Source organism: Entelurus aequoreus, linkage group LG16 (genome assembly GCF_033978785.1).
Source record: "Entelurus aequoreus isolate RoL-2023_Sb linkage group LG16, RoL_Eaeq_v1.1, whole genome shotgun sequence".
NCBI classification, from domain to species: domain Eukaryota; kingdom Metazoa; phylum Chordata; class Actinopteri; order Syngnathiformes; family Syngnathidae; genus Entelurus; species Entelurus aequoreus.
In genome coordinates, this window is record NC_084746.1 from 31,905,805 (window position 1) to 31,927,145 (window position 21,341).

At 39.4% G+C, this 21,341-nt stretch overlaps 2 protein-coding genes across 2 annotated transcripts in view; one reads left to right on the forward strand and one right to left on the reverse strand.

The window, feature by feature from the left end:
* The window catches only part of LOC133630849 (laminin subunit alpha-3-like), a 288,676-nt gene that overhangs the window by 33,362 nt on the left and 233,973 nt on the right, over positions 1-21,341 (forward strand). The window contains exons 5-6 of the mRNA XM_062022652.1: positions 20,307-20,539; positions 20,657-20,753. Of these exons, the coding sequence (XP_061878636.1) occupies positions 20,734-20,753 (20 nt within the window). The 5' untranslated portion in view covers positions 20,307-20,539; positions 20,657-20,733. The remainder of the gene's footprint in view (positions 1-20,306; positions 20,540-20,656; positions 20,754-21,341) is intronic.
* bcl2b (BCL2 apoptosis regulator b) overlaps positions 1-21,341 on the reverse strand; it is a 54,657-nt gene that overhangs the window by 24,184 nt on the left and 9,132 nt on the right. The window lies entirely within an intron of this gene.

Consider the following 21,341-nt stretch of genomic DNA (forward strand, 5'->3'; position numbering starts at 1 on the left):
TTTGCTTTTCAAGCTTTACATGGACTGGCACCTCATTATATCTCGGACCTCATCCAAATTTACACTCCTGCGCGCGCTCTGAGGTCCGAGAGCCAGCTCCAGCTCGTGGTGCCCAAGACGAGATTTAAAACTAGGGGAGACAGGGCCTTCTCTGTGGTCGGCCCTAAGCTCTGGAACACTCTGCCCCTCCATGTTCAAACTGCTCCCACAGTGGAGTGTTTTAAGTCTCGTCTTAAGACCCACTTTTATTCTTTGGCTTTTAACACTACGTGAGTTGTGTGGTCCTGTGTTTTTAAAATCTTTATTTCTACTTATTGTTTTAATTGGTTTTTAATCATATTTATTTTTATATTGTTTTTATATTTATTTATTTATTTATTTTGTTTTTATTCAGTCATTGGTGGAGCTAAGGATAATATTTGAATATTGTTTTTAATATTGTTGTGCAGCACTTTACAAACATTTCTGTTGTTTACATGTGCTATACAAATAAAGTGGATTGAAGTATAACAGGAAGAAGCTCAACATAAAGAAGCGCTGGTAGACACAAAATAATCCTTTGTTGATGTGAACTTGAGCTATTGTACAGATGGATTACCCAAATATTGTGTGAAAGAGCATATGCTAACATGCTACATCCAGTAAGTCAACGCCGGTAATGACGTCACAGCCGAGTTACGAGTTCGGAAATCAAGGTGGCCACGTCCACGAAAGCTCATTTTACACTCGCCTTGTCTGAATATAAACAACTTATGGGCAAATATGCACCTTTCTGCAACCTTCAAACACGGTAAATGAAGAGAAAACACAGACGCTATTGCGAGCGATGTAGAACGTATACACCACATGAAAAAAAATTGTTTACACTACAGTATCATTACAATATGTAAATGTCCAAAATACATTATACTGTGTATGGCTAATTTAGTGCAACAAAAACTAATCAGAAGTGCTAATAACAAATATTATAGGCTACGTCATTAAGTGTTAAACATACTTAGCATATTTTATTGTTTACATTCAGAGCAGCCATCTTTGATGCCAACTCAAGGGTGGTAAGAATGCGCCGACTTTCCGAGTAGGAAATCTGATCTCGAGAGGCATTCCAGTTGAAACTTCTAAGTAGGAACCCAGAAATTCTGACTTCCTAGTACAAATGGAGCACACTAATAGTCTTGAATTGCACCCTTGTTTAGTTACTGTTGCTGCGTTCCAGTTACCTAGGGAAGTTGAAAGTCGTAGCTGGGAATGACGTCACAGCCTAGTTGTGAGTGCTGCATGCTAAAGGCCCCGTCTACACTGCACACTCAATCTGATTTTTTTTTTGCCCTCAAGTGACACAGATTCGATTTTTTTTGTGCTTCAAATCTGATCTTTTTGCATCAGATTCAGGCCAGGTAGTCTGAATCCGATTTGGAATCTGATCTTTTCAAATATGACTTCAGTCTAAACGCAATGCGACCCGTATGTGACTTTTTTGTCAGCTTGAGGCAAGCTATGTAACTCGTGTGCGGAGGAAAAGACGCAACCCGCCAGCGGAAGTGGATACTACGTCACAACATCCGGCTTCTGTGAGCAAAGTTTTTCTCCGGTGGCTGGGTTTTCAGTGCATCACTAATCAATAGTGCGCGAATAATAGGCTATACGTAATACATAAATATATATTTTGATTCTGAAGAAATAACGATTGTTGAAAGACCGGAATTGACACTGTGCCGTATTTGCTTACATATTACGTACATTGCATAAGTTGTATATAATAATACCTGGGATTTATATAGCGCTTTTCTAAATACCCAAAGTCGCTTTACACGTGTGGGGGGGGGGGGGGGGGGGGGGGGATTAAAACAACTTTATTAGGAAAAGAAACTAAGAAAAGAAAAAAGAAAAAAAAAAAAAATATATATATATATATATATATATATATAATTGTATAATAATAATAATAATAATAATAATAAAGAAACACCAAGGGCAGGGTCAGTTTGGAAAGGCTAATGTGAAGAGGTGAGTTTTTAGGGTGGTTTTGAAGGTAGGGAGGGAGGGGGCTTCTCTGATGTGCCTGGGGAGAGCGTTCCAGAGAGAGGGGGCAGCCACGGAGAAGGCCCTGTCGCCCCAGGTTCGGCGCCTGGTCTTGGGGACCTCCAGGAGGCCAGCGTCACTAGACCTGAGGGAACGGGACGGAACGTGTGGCTGGAGGAGGTCAGAGAGGTAGGGTGGAGCCAGGTTATGGAGTGCCTTGTAGGTGGTGAGGAGTATTTTAAAGGGGATTCTGTATTTGACAGGCAGCCAGTGGAGGTCATATATGTAAGTGAATTGAAAAATAAAGCTAATGTAGATCCAAGTTGATGTTCGTGTTGCCTCTACATAACAACCAAAAAAAGATTAGAACCCAAATTAATTACATTATATACAGTACAGGCTAAAAGTTTGGACACACCTTCTCATTCAATGCGTTTTCTTTATTTTCCTGACTATTTACATTGTAGATTATCACTGAAGGTATCAAAACTATGAATGAACACATGTGGAGTTATGTACTTAACAAAAAAAGGTGCAATAACTGAAAACATGTTTTATATTCTAGTTTCTTCAAAATAGCCACCCTTTGCTCTGATTACTTTTTCGATTTTGGTTGGTAAATGAGAGAATGATGAGTAATGAATGAGTGAATGAAGGCATCTCTGTCAATATAAACAAGTAAGTGGGGCAATGCAGGGAGACATTTGATTGGTTGAACAGTTGCATTTAAGTGCTGCTGGGACATTCAATCGGCCAAAAAAATGTGTGAGAATTGGACAAAAGTGGCGAGGCCGCTATGAATTAGCACAGCCTGGAGGGACTGGCTTGCAATATGCTACTCTGGTCCAGATCAAAGGCAGAAGTGGATTGAATTATTAGCGCTCACACTTGCATTTTCATCATCAGACCAAAAGCCGCCCAGTAAAATATGTATACATAAAGTAATAACCTGATTGGATGGCAACAAACTGCAGAACCATCAGAATCAGAGCCATTGCACCAGAGTTAGGTTGAATTAAACCAAACCTAGAAAGTCTCACTTATTTTTTTGCCATGGTTTTAACACTGGTCCGTGTTTTTGGTACTTCACATTTGAACTTAAGTGAACTGGAACCAGAACAGGTTGTTTACCAGACCAAACATGACTCAGTGAAACAAAGCAGAGTCCATAAAGACATGCTTGGATGACTTGACTAGAACCATAATCGAGCCATGGTCAGACATCAATGACCTCTGACCCCACGCACGTCTGGACAAAGTTTTGTAAGCTGCTATAGGCACAGCACCACTTCCTGTATGTGCACTGACCTCTTTATGGGTGTCCTTTTAGAGCATATTGATTGAAAACAGTCCCTTTGTAAAAGGTTATGACACTTTCACGAGTACATTACTTTGCAGTCAGCAGACTGTGTCAGCTGAGACTCAGATGATTGTTGAGTCAGAGGACTTAAAAACAGGACAACTTGTCCCCTGCCTTTTTTCTCACCAGCAAAAAAACAATTTCAACTATTTAACCTCGTTTGCTGTTTCAACCCTGGCGATCACATGATGTACACACTCTAAAAAAATGAGATGAGTGAATCACCAGACTTGGAGGATGTTTATTCAGTTGTTTCGTTTTGGAGGAAAAAGCAGACAAGAGACATGACCATACTTGCCAACCTTGAGACCTCCGATACCGGGGGGTGGGGGGCGTGGTCGGGGGGCGTGGTTAAGAGGGGAATATATTTAAGCTAGAATTCACCAACTCAAGTATTTCATATATATATATATATATATATATATATATATATATATATATATATATATATATATATATATATATATATATATATATATATATAATTTTTTTTTTTTTTTTTTTTTATACATATAAATAAAAGAAATACTTGAATTTCAGTGTTCTGGAGGCTATCCAGTAGATGGCAGTATTGTCCTGTTTAAGAGTGTCACAACATTGCTGTTTACAGCAGAAGAACTGCTTTACGGTAGACTAAACGTGACTGCTGTTGTGTGTTGTTACCGCGCTGGGAGGACGTTAATGAAACTGCCTAACAATAAACCCACATAAGAAACCAAGAACTCGCCCTCGATCATTTTACAGTTATGACGTCATTGGGCAGGCAAGCTGTTTATATTGTGGGAAAGCGGACGTGAGAACAGGCTGTCCCCACTCAGGTCCGCATTGAGCTGGAGGGGGCGTGGCCTCCAGCTCCGGTTGAATACCGGGAGTTTGTCGGGAGAAAATTTCTGCCGGGAGGTTATCGGGAGAGGCGCTGAATACCGGGAGTCTCCCGCTAAAAACGGGAGGGTTGGCAAGTATGGACATGACATAAAACAATATTTATTTCAAATGGCAACGTTCTGGTTTTAATAAACACTAAAGTAAATTAGGAATTCGGATGTCGCTTGATTCTCACTACGTCATCAACCTTCGCCGTTTGCCTGCAGTGGCGTAGCACAGATGCGACAAATGTTTGCTCACAAGATGCCGTCGCGCGCGATGTTCGGTTTTGCTTGGGTTCTTTTTAATTTATTTCGCCAGTCCACATAAAGAAGAAGACAGTTGAGAAAACAATGTTTCCTGCGAAATATGAAAGTGGTGACGCATCACCTTAATCAGCTTAAGGTCTGGTTTTGTTTTATGAAATCCACTATTTAACCTATTTTTCGGACTATAAGGCGCACTTAAAAGCCTTTCATTTTCTCAAAAATCGACAGTGCACCTTATAACCCGGTGCGCCTAATGTACTGAATAATTCTGGTTGTGGATACCGACCTCGAAGATATTTTATTTGGTACATGGTATAATAAGTGTGACCAGTAGATGGTAGTCACACATAAGAGATACATGTAGACTGCAGGATGACGCTTATAAACAACACCACAACTTTAAATGTTCCATTGAGAAAATAGAATAATACACATGGCGCTCAAAAAATATGTCAAAATGTTTTAGTACAACTTTAGTAAGCTATAAAGCCGCTACGCTTGATGGATTGTCAACATACGAGTATTATGGTGTGTGTGTGTATAAGGACCGCAAAATGGCACCCATTAACAGACATGCCTCTAGTTAAAAATTGCTGGCGCTGGTCTTGGTTGGAAGAAACTGTTGATAAAACCCAACTTAGTCCTGTGTTTGACAAGATTGACAAACTTGGCTTTGTGAAATGCAAGATTTGCAGCAAGGGAAATACGTTCCGTTTTTTTCTACAGAGTAAAACAATTGAATGATATCCTTGACGACTGGTGAATCCATCATTTTTGCCAGGGGTTGTAGCTTCACCTTTTCAATTACACTCAAGTTCAGAATGTTTAATATGTTCTCATTCTCACCTTCTGTCCTCCACAATTGAGTTTTATTTTTTATTAGATATGGTATTACAATAAGTCAGTGGCGTGCGGTGAGGTTCATGTCCGGTGAGGCACTGACTTCATCACAGTCAGATTTACAAACCTATGAACCCTAAAGAGTATCTTATTCACCATTTGATTGGCAGCAGTTAACGGGTTATGTTTAAAAGCTCATACCAGCATTCTTCCTTGCTTGGCACTCAGCATCAAGGGTTGGAATTGGGGGTTAAATCACCAAAGATTATTCCCAGGCACGGCGCCGCTGCTGCCCACGGCTCCCCTCACCTCCCAGTGGGTGAACAAGGGGATGGTTCAAATGCAGAGGACAAATTTCACCACACCTAGTGTGTGTGTGACAATCACATTGGTATACTTAACTTTAACTTTACACTTACAAACTGTAGCACACAAAAAAGCACATTTAATAAAAAAAACGTTATTATGGTCTTACCTTTACTTATAAGTGCGGGAGCAGTGGTGTTCGTGTTGGAAGAGTTGTGAATGAATGAAATATGAAATCCGCGCTGTAGTCTGCACGTGTACCTAATGTTGTGTCCCTGTTCACGGCTCCTCCGGCGCACGAGCATTGTTGTTTTTGCACTTTTTGGCTTCTTGTTAAGTGACTTTTTTTGGGTGGATTCGGTCTTGCACGTGGAGGGTTTGGGTGTGGGCTTTGGTTGGTGTGGCGCTCCCGTCGGGCGGTGAATTCTGCGGCGGAGGTGCTTGCCTGCTTGGCACCAGGAGGCGGGGTTATGAGACGAGCCGCCAGTTTTATGATCGCTCAGCACAAGAAATACGTTACACACATACAGTTGTTGACAAAATACACTGTACATTATATACCTCAGCTAACTAAACTATGGAAATGTATAATATAATTCATATAGCAATACGGTCTCACTGCACAGCAGGCCAGCAGTTAGCCGAGTCATTGCACACAATCCATGTTGAGGCACAAGTGCTTCAACTGGCTGCTGATCACCGCACCGTCTTTTCTCAGTATTTGAACGGCAAATGTGAAAATAAAAATAAAAATAATCTAAATCTGGTGAAGTTAAATGGAAAATAACTTTAGTATAATCACTGGATACATATAACAATTTAATTTGTTTTCTTTTTACTTTTTTTTTCTTTCCATGATGGCAGGTGAGGCCGTGCCTCCCCTGCCTCTAGTGACTGCACGCCACTGCAATAAGTACAAGTTGAATGCAAAAAAAGTGTAGCCCAGGGTCTATTTTAGTAAGGAATTATCGGTTATCCCGATAACAATATTTTGGTACCTGTACCAAAATGTATGGCTCCTAATTAGTCTGCTGACATATGCAGTAACATATTGTGTCTATTATTTTGTCTAAATAATGGACAAGTGGTGGAAAATGAATTATTCATCTATTTACTGTTAATATCTGCTTACTTTCTCTTTTAACATGTTCTATCTACACTTCTGTTAAAATGTGATCAACACTTATCCTTCTGTGGTTTGGATACTTTACATTAGTTTTGGATGATACCACAAATTTGGGTATTGATCCGATACCAAGTAGTTACAGGATCATACATTGGTCATAATTTAAGTTCTCATGTGTCCAGGGACACATTTATTTTCTGAGTCGCATTTGCAAGCAGTAGACTTTGCATGCAGTTGCAATTCCAAAACATTGAATGGCAGTAGTGTATAGGCTACGGTGTGTTGCCAATTCAGGTAAAAGTCTTTGCCATAAAGCGGAAACTCGCTTTTTGTTGCGCTCTACAAGGTGTTAATTCTGTAAGTATTGTACGTATTACGCACCAGCTGTTTGATTGTAACCTACTTCTTGGTTGTAGTTTTCTTTACCAAATATGGAGGTGTTAAAATCGCTAATGCTAATATTTAGTATGCCAATAGCAAATCTAATGTACTAATTGAGCTTGCGCATTTTGAAAAGTGGAGTCTTTTGAGCGCCTTTTTCTTGCTTTTTTGGCATGGAAAATTGTAACATTACCTTAGTTGTAGTTTTCTTGATCAAATTTGTGTAAAATCGCTAATGATAATCAGTAGCATGTCTATGGCAAATCCAATATAAATTAGCTTTAAGCTAGCGCATTTTCAAAAGTGGAGCGAGCAGGTACGTTCTGGTGTTGCTTGCTTTGTTGGCATGTAAAACTGCAACATTACCCAGAGGCGGTCTGACTCTGAGTGATTGTTTCTTCGATAAATGTTTGAGTCGGTGCAACAAAGTTATTGAAATATGGCACTGTTTGATTTTGCAAATTAAGACCCGGTAGTTCTGACAGAATTTGGACAGTCCCTATAAAAGTACCGAATTCGGTACCCATCCCTAACCCCCACCACCACCAATAGATTGCAATCCAAGGGTTCCATTTTAATGAGGCTTGAGTACATTTCATCAGGCACGCCAGCTGAATCTTTTCAAATTATGTCGATTAAACTGAGCGAGTGACATAAAATATGAAAGACAAATGAAACACTTTTATAGGTCAATTTGCAGACTTAATTAGAAGTGGGTGGTTTTGGATTCGCTGGCTTCCTACGCCCTCGTCTAGACACGTCGACATGTCCTCTGAGTGGCAATGTGACACAAATGAATCCGGGACGTAGTAAAAAAAAAAAAAAAAGTGCTCCGACAGAAGATACATTGCAAGCGAAGTATATTGTCATGAAAAAAATGCAAATTAAAAACAGCTCAGAGGGAAAAGAATCAATCTGTCAAGTCCTCTCCTTTCCACTTCCCGCCATGTTCTTTGAAGTAGGTGTCATTATTTGAAGTTGCAACGACGGGCCGACAACCAATTAGAAAGTGTGCACCTTGAGTGAAATTGATACATTCTTAGACGGCCACCCGCCCCTGTGAACATGGGTAGGTCCTCTTCATGTTGCATTCAGGGTACCGAATTACACGGATTATTTCAAAACTCTTCATAAGGCACCTCCTGTGCACTCACCGGTCACTTCATTAGGTACACCTGCACAACCTAACCCTATCCATAAGTTACATACAGTATAAAGCTGTTTAATGTATAAAAAATTATATAAAAACTACTACTGGTAAATACTAGTCCTGTCAAATGATTATTTTTAACAGAATAATCACCCTTTTGAATTTGGATTAATCATGATTAATCACAAGTTTTCTCATTTGCATAATTTAAATTAACTTAAACGTGTACAGCCAATATATGGACACAAATGCAAATGCAACTGTCACAACGAACATTATTTATTTTGTCATGTGTTACTTGAATACACTTTGAGCAAGTACGCTCAAAATAAATTCTGCGATTAATCTGCGTAAATGCTTGATTAATGCGATATGTTTTTGTGATTTATCGCTTGAGTTGACTCGTTATTTTTGACAACCCTAGTAAATACATAAAACATATTAATATACTGTATATAACAATACAAACAACCTGAAATCTACTATCAGTAATTATTATATTAAAATATGTATGATAAAATAAAATGATGAATACAAAATAATAAAATAAGGTGTAAAAAACATTCTGTGTAAATAGTATCCTGTACAATAAATACATAATTATACAGACACAGTACTGTACTGTATATAATAATACAAATACAATACAATAAAAACATTGTAAATAATAAATATTAACAACATTTTCTTCCTTTCTAGGTTTTTTTTTCTTAAATAGGACCCGTCACATATTTGCAACTTCTTTCTAATGTGCCTGTAGCCTGTCTCTGTTTTTACCCTTTGGGCCATCGTACTTCTGCGTTTATGCATCAAGCATCAGTTGTGCGCCCACAAATACTCTTAAACTGAGAATTACTATTGTCGTGTAGACATAATTTCTAATGGTTTGATGGCAGATGTACCTAATGGAGTAAATATAAATGTAGTTTAATCAATACAGTATATTCCCTGCAATGATATCTGAGCAATGGCTGACCTCACTTGGCGCCCTCTGGACAGATCCCATTTCTAGATGCTGGCAAGGACACTGCAGGGATATTATTTACATGGTCATCTGACTTTTTTTTGGGCGGGTGAGGGCATTTGGGGAAAAAACAATAATGCCATACTGTTTATTAATGGGTAGTTGCACCGGGTAATCCCAGCAGTGGTAATGATACGGTGTGTGTGTGTGTGCGTACGTGTGTGTTTGTGTGTGAGAGAGGCACCCCGAGGCCATCTGCTCCCCGCCATGCTCACATGTCACACTGTGACAACACAGCCTTATTGATTCACACCGCCACATCCGCTTGTGTGTGTACACGCTGACGTGCCGCACTGTCAGTGTGTATGCACATGTGCGCCTGTTTGTGGACGGCAAATAATTGATTTGCACCAGTACATCCGCTTCTCTGTTTGATTGTGAGTGTATATGCATCCATATATATACACATATAATCTGTGTGTGTGTGTAAAGTGTTGCAATGTTTAACAGGGTCACTGAACTCAAACAACAATTATATTTTCCACTCATATTTCTTGACATTAAAACAGAGTGCATCAAGAGCAGTTATTATGGATATGAAGAAGTACAACGCAAGTTTGTCACTGTCACAGTGGCAAACAAACAATAGATTATACCAGACCTGGGCCAAATACTGCCCGCGGGCCCCATGCGGCCCATTCAGATTTTCAATCCGGCCCGACGGACGTTCTACATAATTTTTTAGTTCTTTAACATCAAAACTGTCGCCGCAATTATGATGTGCAGTGCTGTTTTTAAATTAATGTAAGTCTTGAACTATAGAAAGTATTTCAATGGTTGAAATCTGCGCTTTTGAGTGTTACAGGAGTTATTACAGTAATCTACGTCACAGCAGCTCAGACGAGGAACAAAGCAGAGTGGGCGGGGCTTGTTTTCAGAGCAGCCAGCCCCAAACGCATGTGTCAGGAACAGAGAAATTTTTACAACAAATGTCTGCATAAAAGTGATAATATTTCCTATTGTAGGTGTTTGCTACCCTTTGCATTCATATTTTGCTGTTTGTTACATTTTTGTTGTGTTTTGCTTGATTGTAAAAGATGTCTATTGAGGAGCTGGTCTGAGAAGTAAAAGAAGAGCGATGTTCATATGTTGTTAATATTCAGTGTTTTATTGTTCATAGTTAATATTGTAAATCCCACTTTCTTTATTTTCAAGTACATTTTGGGTGTCCCATTCAGTAAAAAACTGTAAAATTCCGTTCCGTTTTTTTTTTTTTTAGGTGGTTGTTATAACGTTTTTAGAATTTCATCTGATGTTGTGACTTTTGGTATTAGTGTTCCTAGAAAAAAATGGGACCCGAACACACATACTGTGCAACCGATTTTTACAGCTAAATGTGTATATACACATACACATTGGCCCCCCAGACAAATTTTTTCTACGTATGTATGTATATGTATGTATGTATGTGTGTATATATGTATGTATGTATGTGTATATATGTATGTGTATATATACATATGGGGACGGCGTGGCGCAGGTGGAAGAGTGGCCGTGCCAGCAACCTTAGGGTTCCTTGAAGGTAGAAAAGCGCTGTACAAGTATATCCCATCAACCATTTACCATACGTATGTATGTATGTATGTATGTATGTATATGTATGTGTGTGGTATGTATGTATGTATGTATGTATGTATGTATGTGTATATACAGTGGGGCAAAAAAGTATTTAGTCAGCCACCCATTGATTGTCAATGGGTGGCTGACTTAATACTTTTTTGCCCCACTGTATATATACATATGGGGACGGCGTGGCGCAGGTGGAAGAGTGACCGTGCCAGCAACCTTAGGGTTCCTAGTTCGATCACCACCTTCTACCAACCTCGTCACGTCCGTTGTGTCCTTGAGCAAGACACTTCACCCTTGCTCCTGATGGGTCGTGGTTAGGGCCTTGCATGGCAGCTCCCACCATCAGTGTGTGAGAATGTGGAAATAGTGTTAAAGCGCTTTGAGTACCTTGAAGGTAGAAAAGCGCTATACAAGTATATCCCATTTACCATATACATGTATATGTATATATGTGTGTATATGTATATATGTGTATATATGTATATATGTGTATATGTATGTGCATATATATATGTATATGTATGTATATGTATATGTATATGTGTATATGTATATGTGTATATGTATATATGTATATGTATATGTATATATGTATGTATATATATATATATATATATATATATATATATATATGTGTATATATATGTGTATATATATGTGTATATATATGTGTATATATATATATATATATATATATATATATATATATATATATATATATATATATATATATATATATATATATATATATATATATATATATATATATATATATATATATATATATATATATATATACCTAAGTGTATGTGTAGAAATATATAATAGATAGATACATCATAATCGATGCTATTGTGTGACCTAAAAAGATCTCAGCTCGGTCTCATTGGGCCACTCTTGCACCAGCAATTAATTGAGAATATTTTCAATCTTTGAAAAAGCCTTGCGGGGATGGGATTTCCCCACCGCACCCCCAAAAAAAGAACAAGTACAGACGTGAGACAATTGTACAAGGTGTTTAACCTTGCACTATATATTGATATGCTGTGCGGCTTGTGCCCGATGGCAAAGTCAAAACACCGGCATCCCAGCGGGCTCCTCGTTATCCTGCTCCCACTATGTCGAGTAAAAATGTGGAAAACCCCTCTTTCATCAGCCGCCGCAGCCAATGAACCATTAGGACTTTTTATGTTTGTTTTCATTCCATGCAGCTTGTGTCAGTGTTTGATAAGAACATCACCTTAGCGCAGGAAGCAAACGGTGGATTTCAGCGTAACGTGACAATTAAAATGGCCGCATGGGGAAGCGAGTGATGCTGCGTCGCCTCTATATTTAGACGCCTCTCACATGTCCCTGCATTTTTCAGGGTTACCTGACACTGAACGGCAGGTCTAAGGGTATTAGGCTCCTGTTTGTATACTGTGAATGCATGTAAATAAGGCTTAGCGAGGGACGGATACCTGAGGGTCATCCATTTAGTGTCCGACTTTATATATTATTCATGCTTGTTCTTTTACTGCCTTGGAAGCAGCTACGGCACGTGGAACCTCATGAAACAGGAAACACGGGTGGAGCTCTAGATAGCAGACTCACACATTGTTCCAGAATCTGACAAAAGAGCAACAAAACAAAAATGACCCACACCCTTCGTCGGCCACTCAGGAAAGAAACACCCAGCTCATCTCTCTTATTTATTTACAGTCTCTCTTCCCCCGACAGACATTCCTGAGGTATAGAGGACGCCCTGGAATAAACTGTGCTGCAAGCGTAAAAAATACAAAACAGAACAAATGGCGTCCAGGTGCGTCTGGAATGTTCTAGGGAGGCATCCATGGAACAAAAGCAGAGGCGTCTGGAGAAGAAATCATATTAAATGATAGAAATCCTCCAGTTCTGAAGATGACTGACAACTCAGACAATTCAACTGACTTCAGTGGACAAAAACCATGAAGTCTAGCCCTAAATCTTTTACAAGAGGAACCCGTTTCTTATAGTCTAAATCAGATGTTAGTCACGAGACATGGTCGAGGTTTTGTAGCAGATTCCTTTAAAAAAGAGCAAAGCACTCCTGTCATAATAGAGGATCTTTGACTCGCAGTTTAGGAGGAGGCCCTTTGAGACAAAAGCGCATTCCTGACATTCAGAAGACTGTAGACCAGCAGAAGATCCTTAAAAGCAGAGCCCAGCACCTCCTATCACATAGATCAGTGGTTCTCAAACTATTTTCACCATGTCAGAAAACCCTTAACTCTCCAAGAAACACCATAATGACCAACATTTGAATACAGTAGCACAGTAGGTTAAAGTATTCATTAAGAACAAGACAGAGGTTTTATTTACAAGTATATTTACTAGGTTTGGCCCCTGTAACATCACACACAATGCACAATTATGATCAACAATGATACTCCATATACCGTATTTTTCGGACCATAGGGCGCACCGGATTAAAAAGCACACTGCTGATGAGCGAGTCTATTCAGGTCTTTTTTCATACAAAAGGCGCATCGGATTGTAAGGCGCATTAAAGAGGTCATATTATGATTTTTTTTCTAAATGTAAAACACTTCCTCGTGGTCTACATAACATGTAATGGTGGTTCTTTGGTGAAAGTGTTGCATATATTATGTTTTACAGACAGTCTTCAAGTAGCTTTCTGAGCGTCTCTTCAGGATGCGCCGTTTTGTGGGCGGTCTTATTTACGTGGCTCACCTTCGACAGCGTTTTCTCCCCGTCATCTTTGTTGTAGCGGTGTAGCGTGCAAGGACAGGAGTGGAAGAAGTGTCAAAAGATGGAGCTAATTGTTTAAATGACATTCAGACTTTACTTCAATTAATAATGGAGCAGCATCTCTTCATTCGTGGCTCAATAATGCAACATCAACATCGGTAATGTGTCTCGTGAAAAAGCATCCGACCAGAACTCTCTAATAACTAAAGTTCCGTGGGTGAATTATGTAAACCCACTACAGTTTTAGCGCTTTTGATAGCTAGTCTACCTGACAGATATAAGTAAGAACGGAAGATGAATGTTGCATAAGAAGGTAGAGAAAAAGAAGAAGCTTATGACTAAGCACGGACTACAATGGCGGACGCGCACACATTTTAAGGACTTATGCAGATCCCAAATACACATCAGCAGGTACCAATGTTGTGAAACACAATGCCAGATAATATGTCTGCTAATAGGTGCCATTAATAATACTCGTATGTTTAATGCGCTGACAATCCATCAAGCCGTGCGGCTTCATAGCTTACCGAAGTCGTACTAAAAACATTTTGACAGATTTTTGAGCGCTGTGTGTAATGTTCTATATTGTAAATGGAACATTTAAAGTTTTGGTGTTTACCCGCGTCATCTTGCAGGTTATCTCTTATGTATGACTGCCATCTACTGGTCGCACTTATCACACCATGTACCAAATAAAATTGCTTCGAGGTCACTTAGTACAACCAGAATTATGCCGTACGTTAGGCACACCGGGTTATAAGGCTCACTGTCGATTTCTGAGAAAACGAAACTATTTCCGAAAAATACGGTACATTACGTATTTTACAGACTCCACTAGTGGTACGCGTACCACAGTTTGAGGATCCCTGATATAGAGGATCTTTGACAAGCGTTTTGCAGTAGGTATTCAAAAAAAGTTCTAAAGAACTTAAATTAACCTGGTTTATAAGAGACGGTGTGCACATAATACGGATTGTATTTTTACACATTTGACTTATTTTGCTTCCTCATATGGAAACGGGGGCGTTGCCTATGCTAATCAGGAGCAGATGGCACACTGTTGATTAGTTTCCAGGTGCAAATAATCATGCCTCTTGGTGAGTCCCACTCAGATTATTTCTTCGGAAAGGAAAATATTTGTAAACCGGGACCAAAAACCTGAGCAGAGACAAAATGATCCAACTGGTTTCACTGTTTTAGGACCCAAAATGGACTGCCAGAGCCTCTGTGGTCTACACTGAGGGGTTACCCCGCCTCCCTCTTCCTGCTGCTGGATTCCTTAGACAAGAATGTTTGGAACAAGCCTCTTTGTGCTGGGAGCATCTCAGGGGGACTTCACATCTCCTCACTCCTTGAAAGCAACTCTTTATGTCAGGCCTGTCCGCAGAGGTACGGCCCGCAGGAAAGAAAGGTTTCTGTGGGTGTAAACATGGCGCCAGTTGGCAAGAAGTGCAGACCTGCCTGAAATTATTGTCATGAAGCCAATATGAAAAAAATTATAATATGATAGTATTGATGACTTGTGCCAAGGTGGTAAGAAACTTTGCACATAAATCCTGATGACAATACAGGAAGACCTCAGTCTTCGTGAATAATCCGTTTCAAAATGTCCAACAAAAACAGAATCGTATGTAAACCGAAGCAATTTTCCCAACAAGGAATAATGTAGATCTGTTCCCGACACACAAATATGAACACAAAACACATTTCATAAAATAATTATAGTTTTACATGCAGAAAAACTATGTCAAATGAAATCCATGTAAATAAGAAATTAAATGTTTCTAACATGTTGGTGACTGTACCTTGTGTGCAAAAGCGAGGCTTTATTTGTTGAAGTGCCGAGTTTGCAACTAGACGTGTCACGTGCAACAAAGGTATCGAAATAAAGCGCTGCTTGATTTGATGTGAGTTGATATTCGGTCGTACCGATGGACTTGGATTCAATTTGGTGCCCATCCCTAGTGATGGATGCCGGCTAGTGTGGCTGTGCGATATAGTACGTTGTTTAAACCTGACAGGCATGGCTTACAGCACAGGTGTCAAACTCAAGGCCCGGGGTCCAGATTTGGCCTGCCACATCATTTAAAGCGGCCCGCGAAACCCCTGAAATGAGTCAATAAAGCATTTTATGATTTACTAAATGTAATATTTTCATTGTGACAGACTTAGACGTATTGCATGCTATTGAGTATATTTTAAACTTTATTATCTAATAATGCAACAAATATAATACTATCATTAATTTCTAACTTTTTCAAATTAAAATAAATATCTGCTTGAGTTATATCAAAGCAAGTTATTCATCAAATTGTATACTGTAGACATGACAATAGATTTTACAGTAAAAAAACAACTATAATACCGTTTTTGCATTTACAGTAATATGCTGTAAAAAAACAGTAAATTTTACGATGAAGTTGTGGCGACTCAGCTGTCAGTTTTTGGGTTTTTTTAACTGATTTTTTTTTTGTACAGTGTAGTGTATGTAATACAAATATTATAATCAAAGGCACAGCAATTTCATAATATCATGAGGTGAATTCTTATACATTTATATTCCTAAATTACATATGGTTACAAGCGGCCCTCTTAGGGCAGCCATAACTGCGATGTGGCCCTCAGTGTAACTGTAACCATCAGTCTTTACCTAAAACGTCCTCTACTTTCACTTTCTTTTTTAAGCTGATGCAAGCCGAAATGACGCGTTAAACGGTCAACGGCGGAGACATAAATTGGAGATAAGTGACGTTTTTATTTTTGCTCTCATGCGAGTGTTTGGATGCGCTTCCTTTTGTTGGCCACTCAACATGTCACCTAAATGGAGATTAACGACTTCCTCGCACAGCCCCCAAATCCACTCAGGCCCCTCAGGGGAGGCAAGGCGTTGGGTGGTGGCGGTGGGCGGGGTTTGTCTGTCCAGATGCCCAAGTCTCACCTGTCAACTGGCATCAACGTGCATTACCTCCCATGCACGCAGAAACAGACCACCTGGCGGCTTGCTGCATTCCTTTTGGCAACCCGATCCCAGTCCGTTAAAAAAGGCGCTCAGGTGCATTAACTCATTCCTTCCCTTGCTGGGATGAATGATAAATGTCCCAACAGGTTAATTGGTCTTCACCTTTTTGTCTTCATAGCCAGGACAATGTTTATTGCATCGAGAAGGGACATTTAACACAATTTCCACACAAACCACTTGGCAGATGGTGCATAAAGTACTAAAATACATTAATGGAATCAGTCCAAGGGGGGCAAATGTGGTCCACTTTTCACTCAAATAATCCACTGAAAGCAGATTAAAGATTAAAATAGGGGTCAACTCATATAAAACGGCACAATTTGCAATAAGGAAGTACTGTTGAGTTTAAATGCTGGATTTAAAAACATACTCATCGGCCACTTCATCAGCAACTAACCAAAGGACTAAGATCATAAATAAGGTCATAACGTAAACACATGGTCTTTGTGACAGGGGAGCTGTGATTTGAATCTGCATTTAAAACTCTTCCTTTGGGTTTAGATAAAGTACAGGCCAAAAGTTTGGACCAACCTTCTCATTTCAATGTGTTTTCTTTATTTTCATGACTATTTACATTGTAGATTGTCACTGAAGGCATCAAAACTATGACACCTGTGAAGTGAAAACCATTTCAGGTGACTACCTCTTGAAGATCATCAAGAGAATGCCAAGACTGTGCAAAGCAGTAATCAGAGCAAAGGGTGGCTATTTTGAAGAAACTAGAATATAAAACATGTTTTCAGTTATTTCACCTTTTTCTGTTAAGTACATAACTCCACATGTGTTCATTCATAGTTTTGATGCCTTCGATGACAATCTACAATGTAAATAGTCATGAAAGTAAAGAAAATGCATTGAATGAGAAGGTGTGTCCAAACTTTTGGCCTGTACTGTATATATTGGTAATCCATCCATCCATTTTCTACTGCTTGTCCCTCCCAAGGTCACAGGGGGGCTGGAGCCTATCCTCTGGGCAAGTCACCACCTCATTGTTTGGTGTAAATGTTGTATACACGTTTAAGTCTCTTTGCAAGATGTTTGTTTGTGTAGGCTTTCCCAGGTTGCAAATGAAACCTTGCCCAAACCTCTCCAAAATTATCATATATCTTGTGGAAAAAAATATATCTGGAAAATGACCATTACCGCTATTTTTTTTCCCAGAGACGGCCGAAAATAAACTTTATTAACATTATATAGATTCACTTGGTCACAACATTAGGTACACCTGTACACTTTCCGATACAGAGCTGCATTAAAAAAAGTATCTCACTGCACTTTGCATGTTGATGTTTTTCTGCACATGCCAAGATTATATGACAATAATACAATAATATTTTCTAGACCAGGGGTCCCCAAAATCAGGTCAGCGGGAAGTCCCATGTAAAAAAAAAAAAAAAAAAAAAGTTTTATCTGTCCTTCTTAATCCATTTTCTACCACTTGTTACTCTGTGTCTCGTAGCCGCTCAGGCAAATCAAATTGTCTAAAAATGCATTTTCCCATCGATATTGTGACATCATCGCACTCTAAATGTGTGTGTATATATATATATATATATATATATATATATATATATATATATATATATATATATATATATATGTATGTATGTATGTATGTATGTATGTGTGTGTGTATATATATATATACATACACTACCGTTCAAAAGTTTGGGGTCACATTGAAATGTCCTTATTTTAGAAGGAAAAGCACTGTACTTTTCAATGAAGATAACTTTAAACTAGTCTTAACTTTAAAGAAATACACTCTATACATTGCTAATGTGGTAAATGACTATTCTAGCTGCAAATATCTGGTTTTTGGTGCAATATCTACATAGGTGTATAGAGGCCCATTTCCAGCAACTATCACTCCAGTGTTCTAATGGTACAATGTGTTTGCTCATTGGCTCAGAAGGCTAATTGATGATTAGAAAACCCTTGTGCAATCATGTTCACACATCTGAAAACAGTTTAGCTCGTTACAGAAGCTACAAAACTGACCTTCCTTTGAGCAGATTGAGTTTCTGGAGCATCACATTTGTGGGGTCAATTAAACGCTCAAAATGGCCAGAAAAAGAGAACTTTCATCTGAAACTCGACAGTCTATTCTTGTTCTTAGAAATGAAGGCTATTCCAAAAAATTGTTTGGGTGATCCCAAACTTTTGAACGGTTGTGTGTGTGTGTGTGTGTGTGTGTGTGTGTGTACACACACACACACACACACACACACACACACACACACACACACAGCCCGGCCCCCGGCCAAATTTTTTAGAAAAAATATTTTTCCATATATTAGCTCCACCGGATAAAAGCCGCAGATATATACGTTGTAAAATGAGTTGTTTACACAGAACGGTTTTGTAAATGTTTATTTACATACCTTAATTGTTTCCAAACAGTGCCTGTCACACGGCAGTAAAAAAACGGCTGATCACACAAAACAGAAGTCATCGTCATGGACCCACTAGCTGTGAAAGCTAGCTCTCCAATTAGCTAAACAGACTCAATAACTCCACGGTGACGTTTTGGTGAATTTACGAAACTGAAACAATACAAAAACGCCATTGTACTTTAATAATAATAACACAGTCACAGACACTCGTAAACGTGCTAGCATTATAGCTAATACTAACGACGATAGCTTGATTACATTACAAGAGCACGTACAAATATGCACGAAAACACTCCTACAGACATCACAAATAGGACGGCATAGTAACTATAAATTGCTTTAGTTATATTGTAAAATTTGCAAACGTTGCTTGGAGTGATGAGTGAAGAATCCATAAGAGTTGAAACACTAAGGATGACTAGAAGACGGAACGGCATTTGTACTTCCCGTTAAAAGCACTAAACAGAAAAAAATACTGTAGACGTTCACCCCGGACTTGTGCAAAAGATGGCACCATAGCACAAACAATAACACACTTTTTCAGTATCTGTTAAAAAGTATTGGTTGAATTCAAAACATGATGGCCATTTATTAGGAGGAGTCCATTTATTAGCCGCAGAGTTCAAAGCGTAGGAAAAAAGAAGCGGGGATATGTGTGTATATATATACAGTATATAAAAAAATATATATAAAATGTGTGTATATACCCGGAATTCACGGTATTTACCTGCTCTTTTTTTTGTGTGTGTTTCCTCAAACTCAGCAGGCCTCATACAGAACTCCTCCACCTCTGGCTAATAGCTTGACTTAATGTCCAAATAAGTACATCCTGTGTACCCCTTTGACATTACAACAAAGCCAGACTGCAAAACCCCGTGAAAAGAGGCATCCAAAACTGCATGCAAGTTTATCATTTGACACTTTTGCATTGTTTAACACAAATATCCAACATTGTGACAACATTTATTCAATTGAGAAAAGACTCAATTCTTCATCTGTCCTCCTCAAGAAAGTACCGCAAAATTCCCAAGTTATGACGTCTGAAGTCATTCACGTGCGTCGCCAGTTGACCAGCTTTGCTCGAGCCCCGGCCGTGACCCCGAACAGGACGAGTCGTATTCCGTAACAAACAGCTGAGACGTGTTACACGCTGAAATGTTTGGAAATGTGACCCGTTTCAAACGCATCATCCAGCCAAACTGAGACCGATAATCCAACGGATGCTCTGCCTCCTCCTCTTGTCTTTTCAGCGTCGTCCCCTCCCAGACGCTGGAAGATGACCTACATTATTGCACCGTAGGCTCCAGAGACGTTTGGCGCCGCAGCCTGCATCCTGGCACCAGAAAGCACACTCATGTGTTCCGACTAAGACGAGCGGAAGACGGTAGCGCGGTGCAGGATTAGCGCTCCTGGAGGGCCTAGCAGCCTTTGATATGTGGCGCAACCTCATGAAGAAACACACACTCAAGGGGAATGTTAAACGGTGAGATGGAATCCTCTGTATGAATCATTGATGACCTCTCCCCAACACACCCTTAACACTCCAAAGTCTGATCCCTGCAGGCCAAAAATAAGCACAAATGTGATGTTCTCATTAAAGGCACATCCGCTAATGAAGATGCTAATCGTCTGATGTGTTCCATGCTGGAAAGGACGGTCGCTGGTTAAGACTCCGCCATGTTATTTCCCTGCCCAAGGTAGGTCACTGGTTGTTAGCACCTGAAGCTAACGTGTCAAGGCCTCTCTGCCTGGAGGCCAAAATGCATGAATTCAATCATTTTTCTCCGTGCTGCCATCTCAAGCCGCCAACCTCATGCGTCACACTTTACTGCAGCACACACTCCCATGGAAAGAAAGTCGCTTGCAGACTGACTGCACAGTGAGCACGCCGCTCATGTTTTATCATCATCAAGGGACAATAGTAATGAAAATTATAAGTAGTCAGTGTACAGCTTGTATTCGGTTTACTTTCCACTGAAAGTGGCACAACAGACAGTCATTATTGTCAAAACCAGAGCTGGGCAAATATTTTGACTTGGGGACACTGAGAGAAAAAAAGTGTCTGTGGGGGCCAATGTGTATGTGTGTATAAATGATATATACACCTTTAGCTGTAAAAATATGCTGTACAGTATGTGTGTGTGGGTCCCTTGTTTTCAGGAACACTAATACCAAACGTCACAGTGTCCGATAGAGCTCTAAAAACGTTATGACAGACCACCTGAGAAAAACGGAAACGGAATTTTAGTTTTTTACTGAATGGGACACCCAAAATGTACATTAAA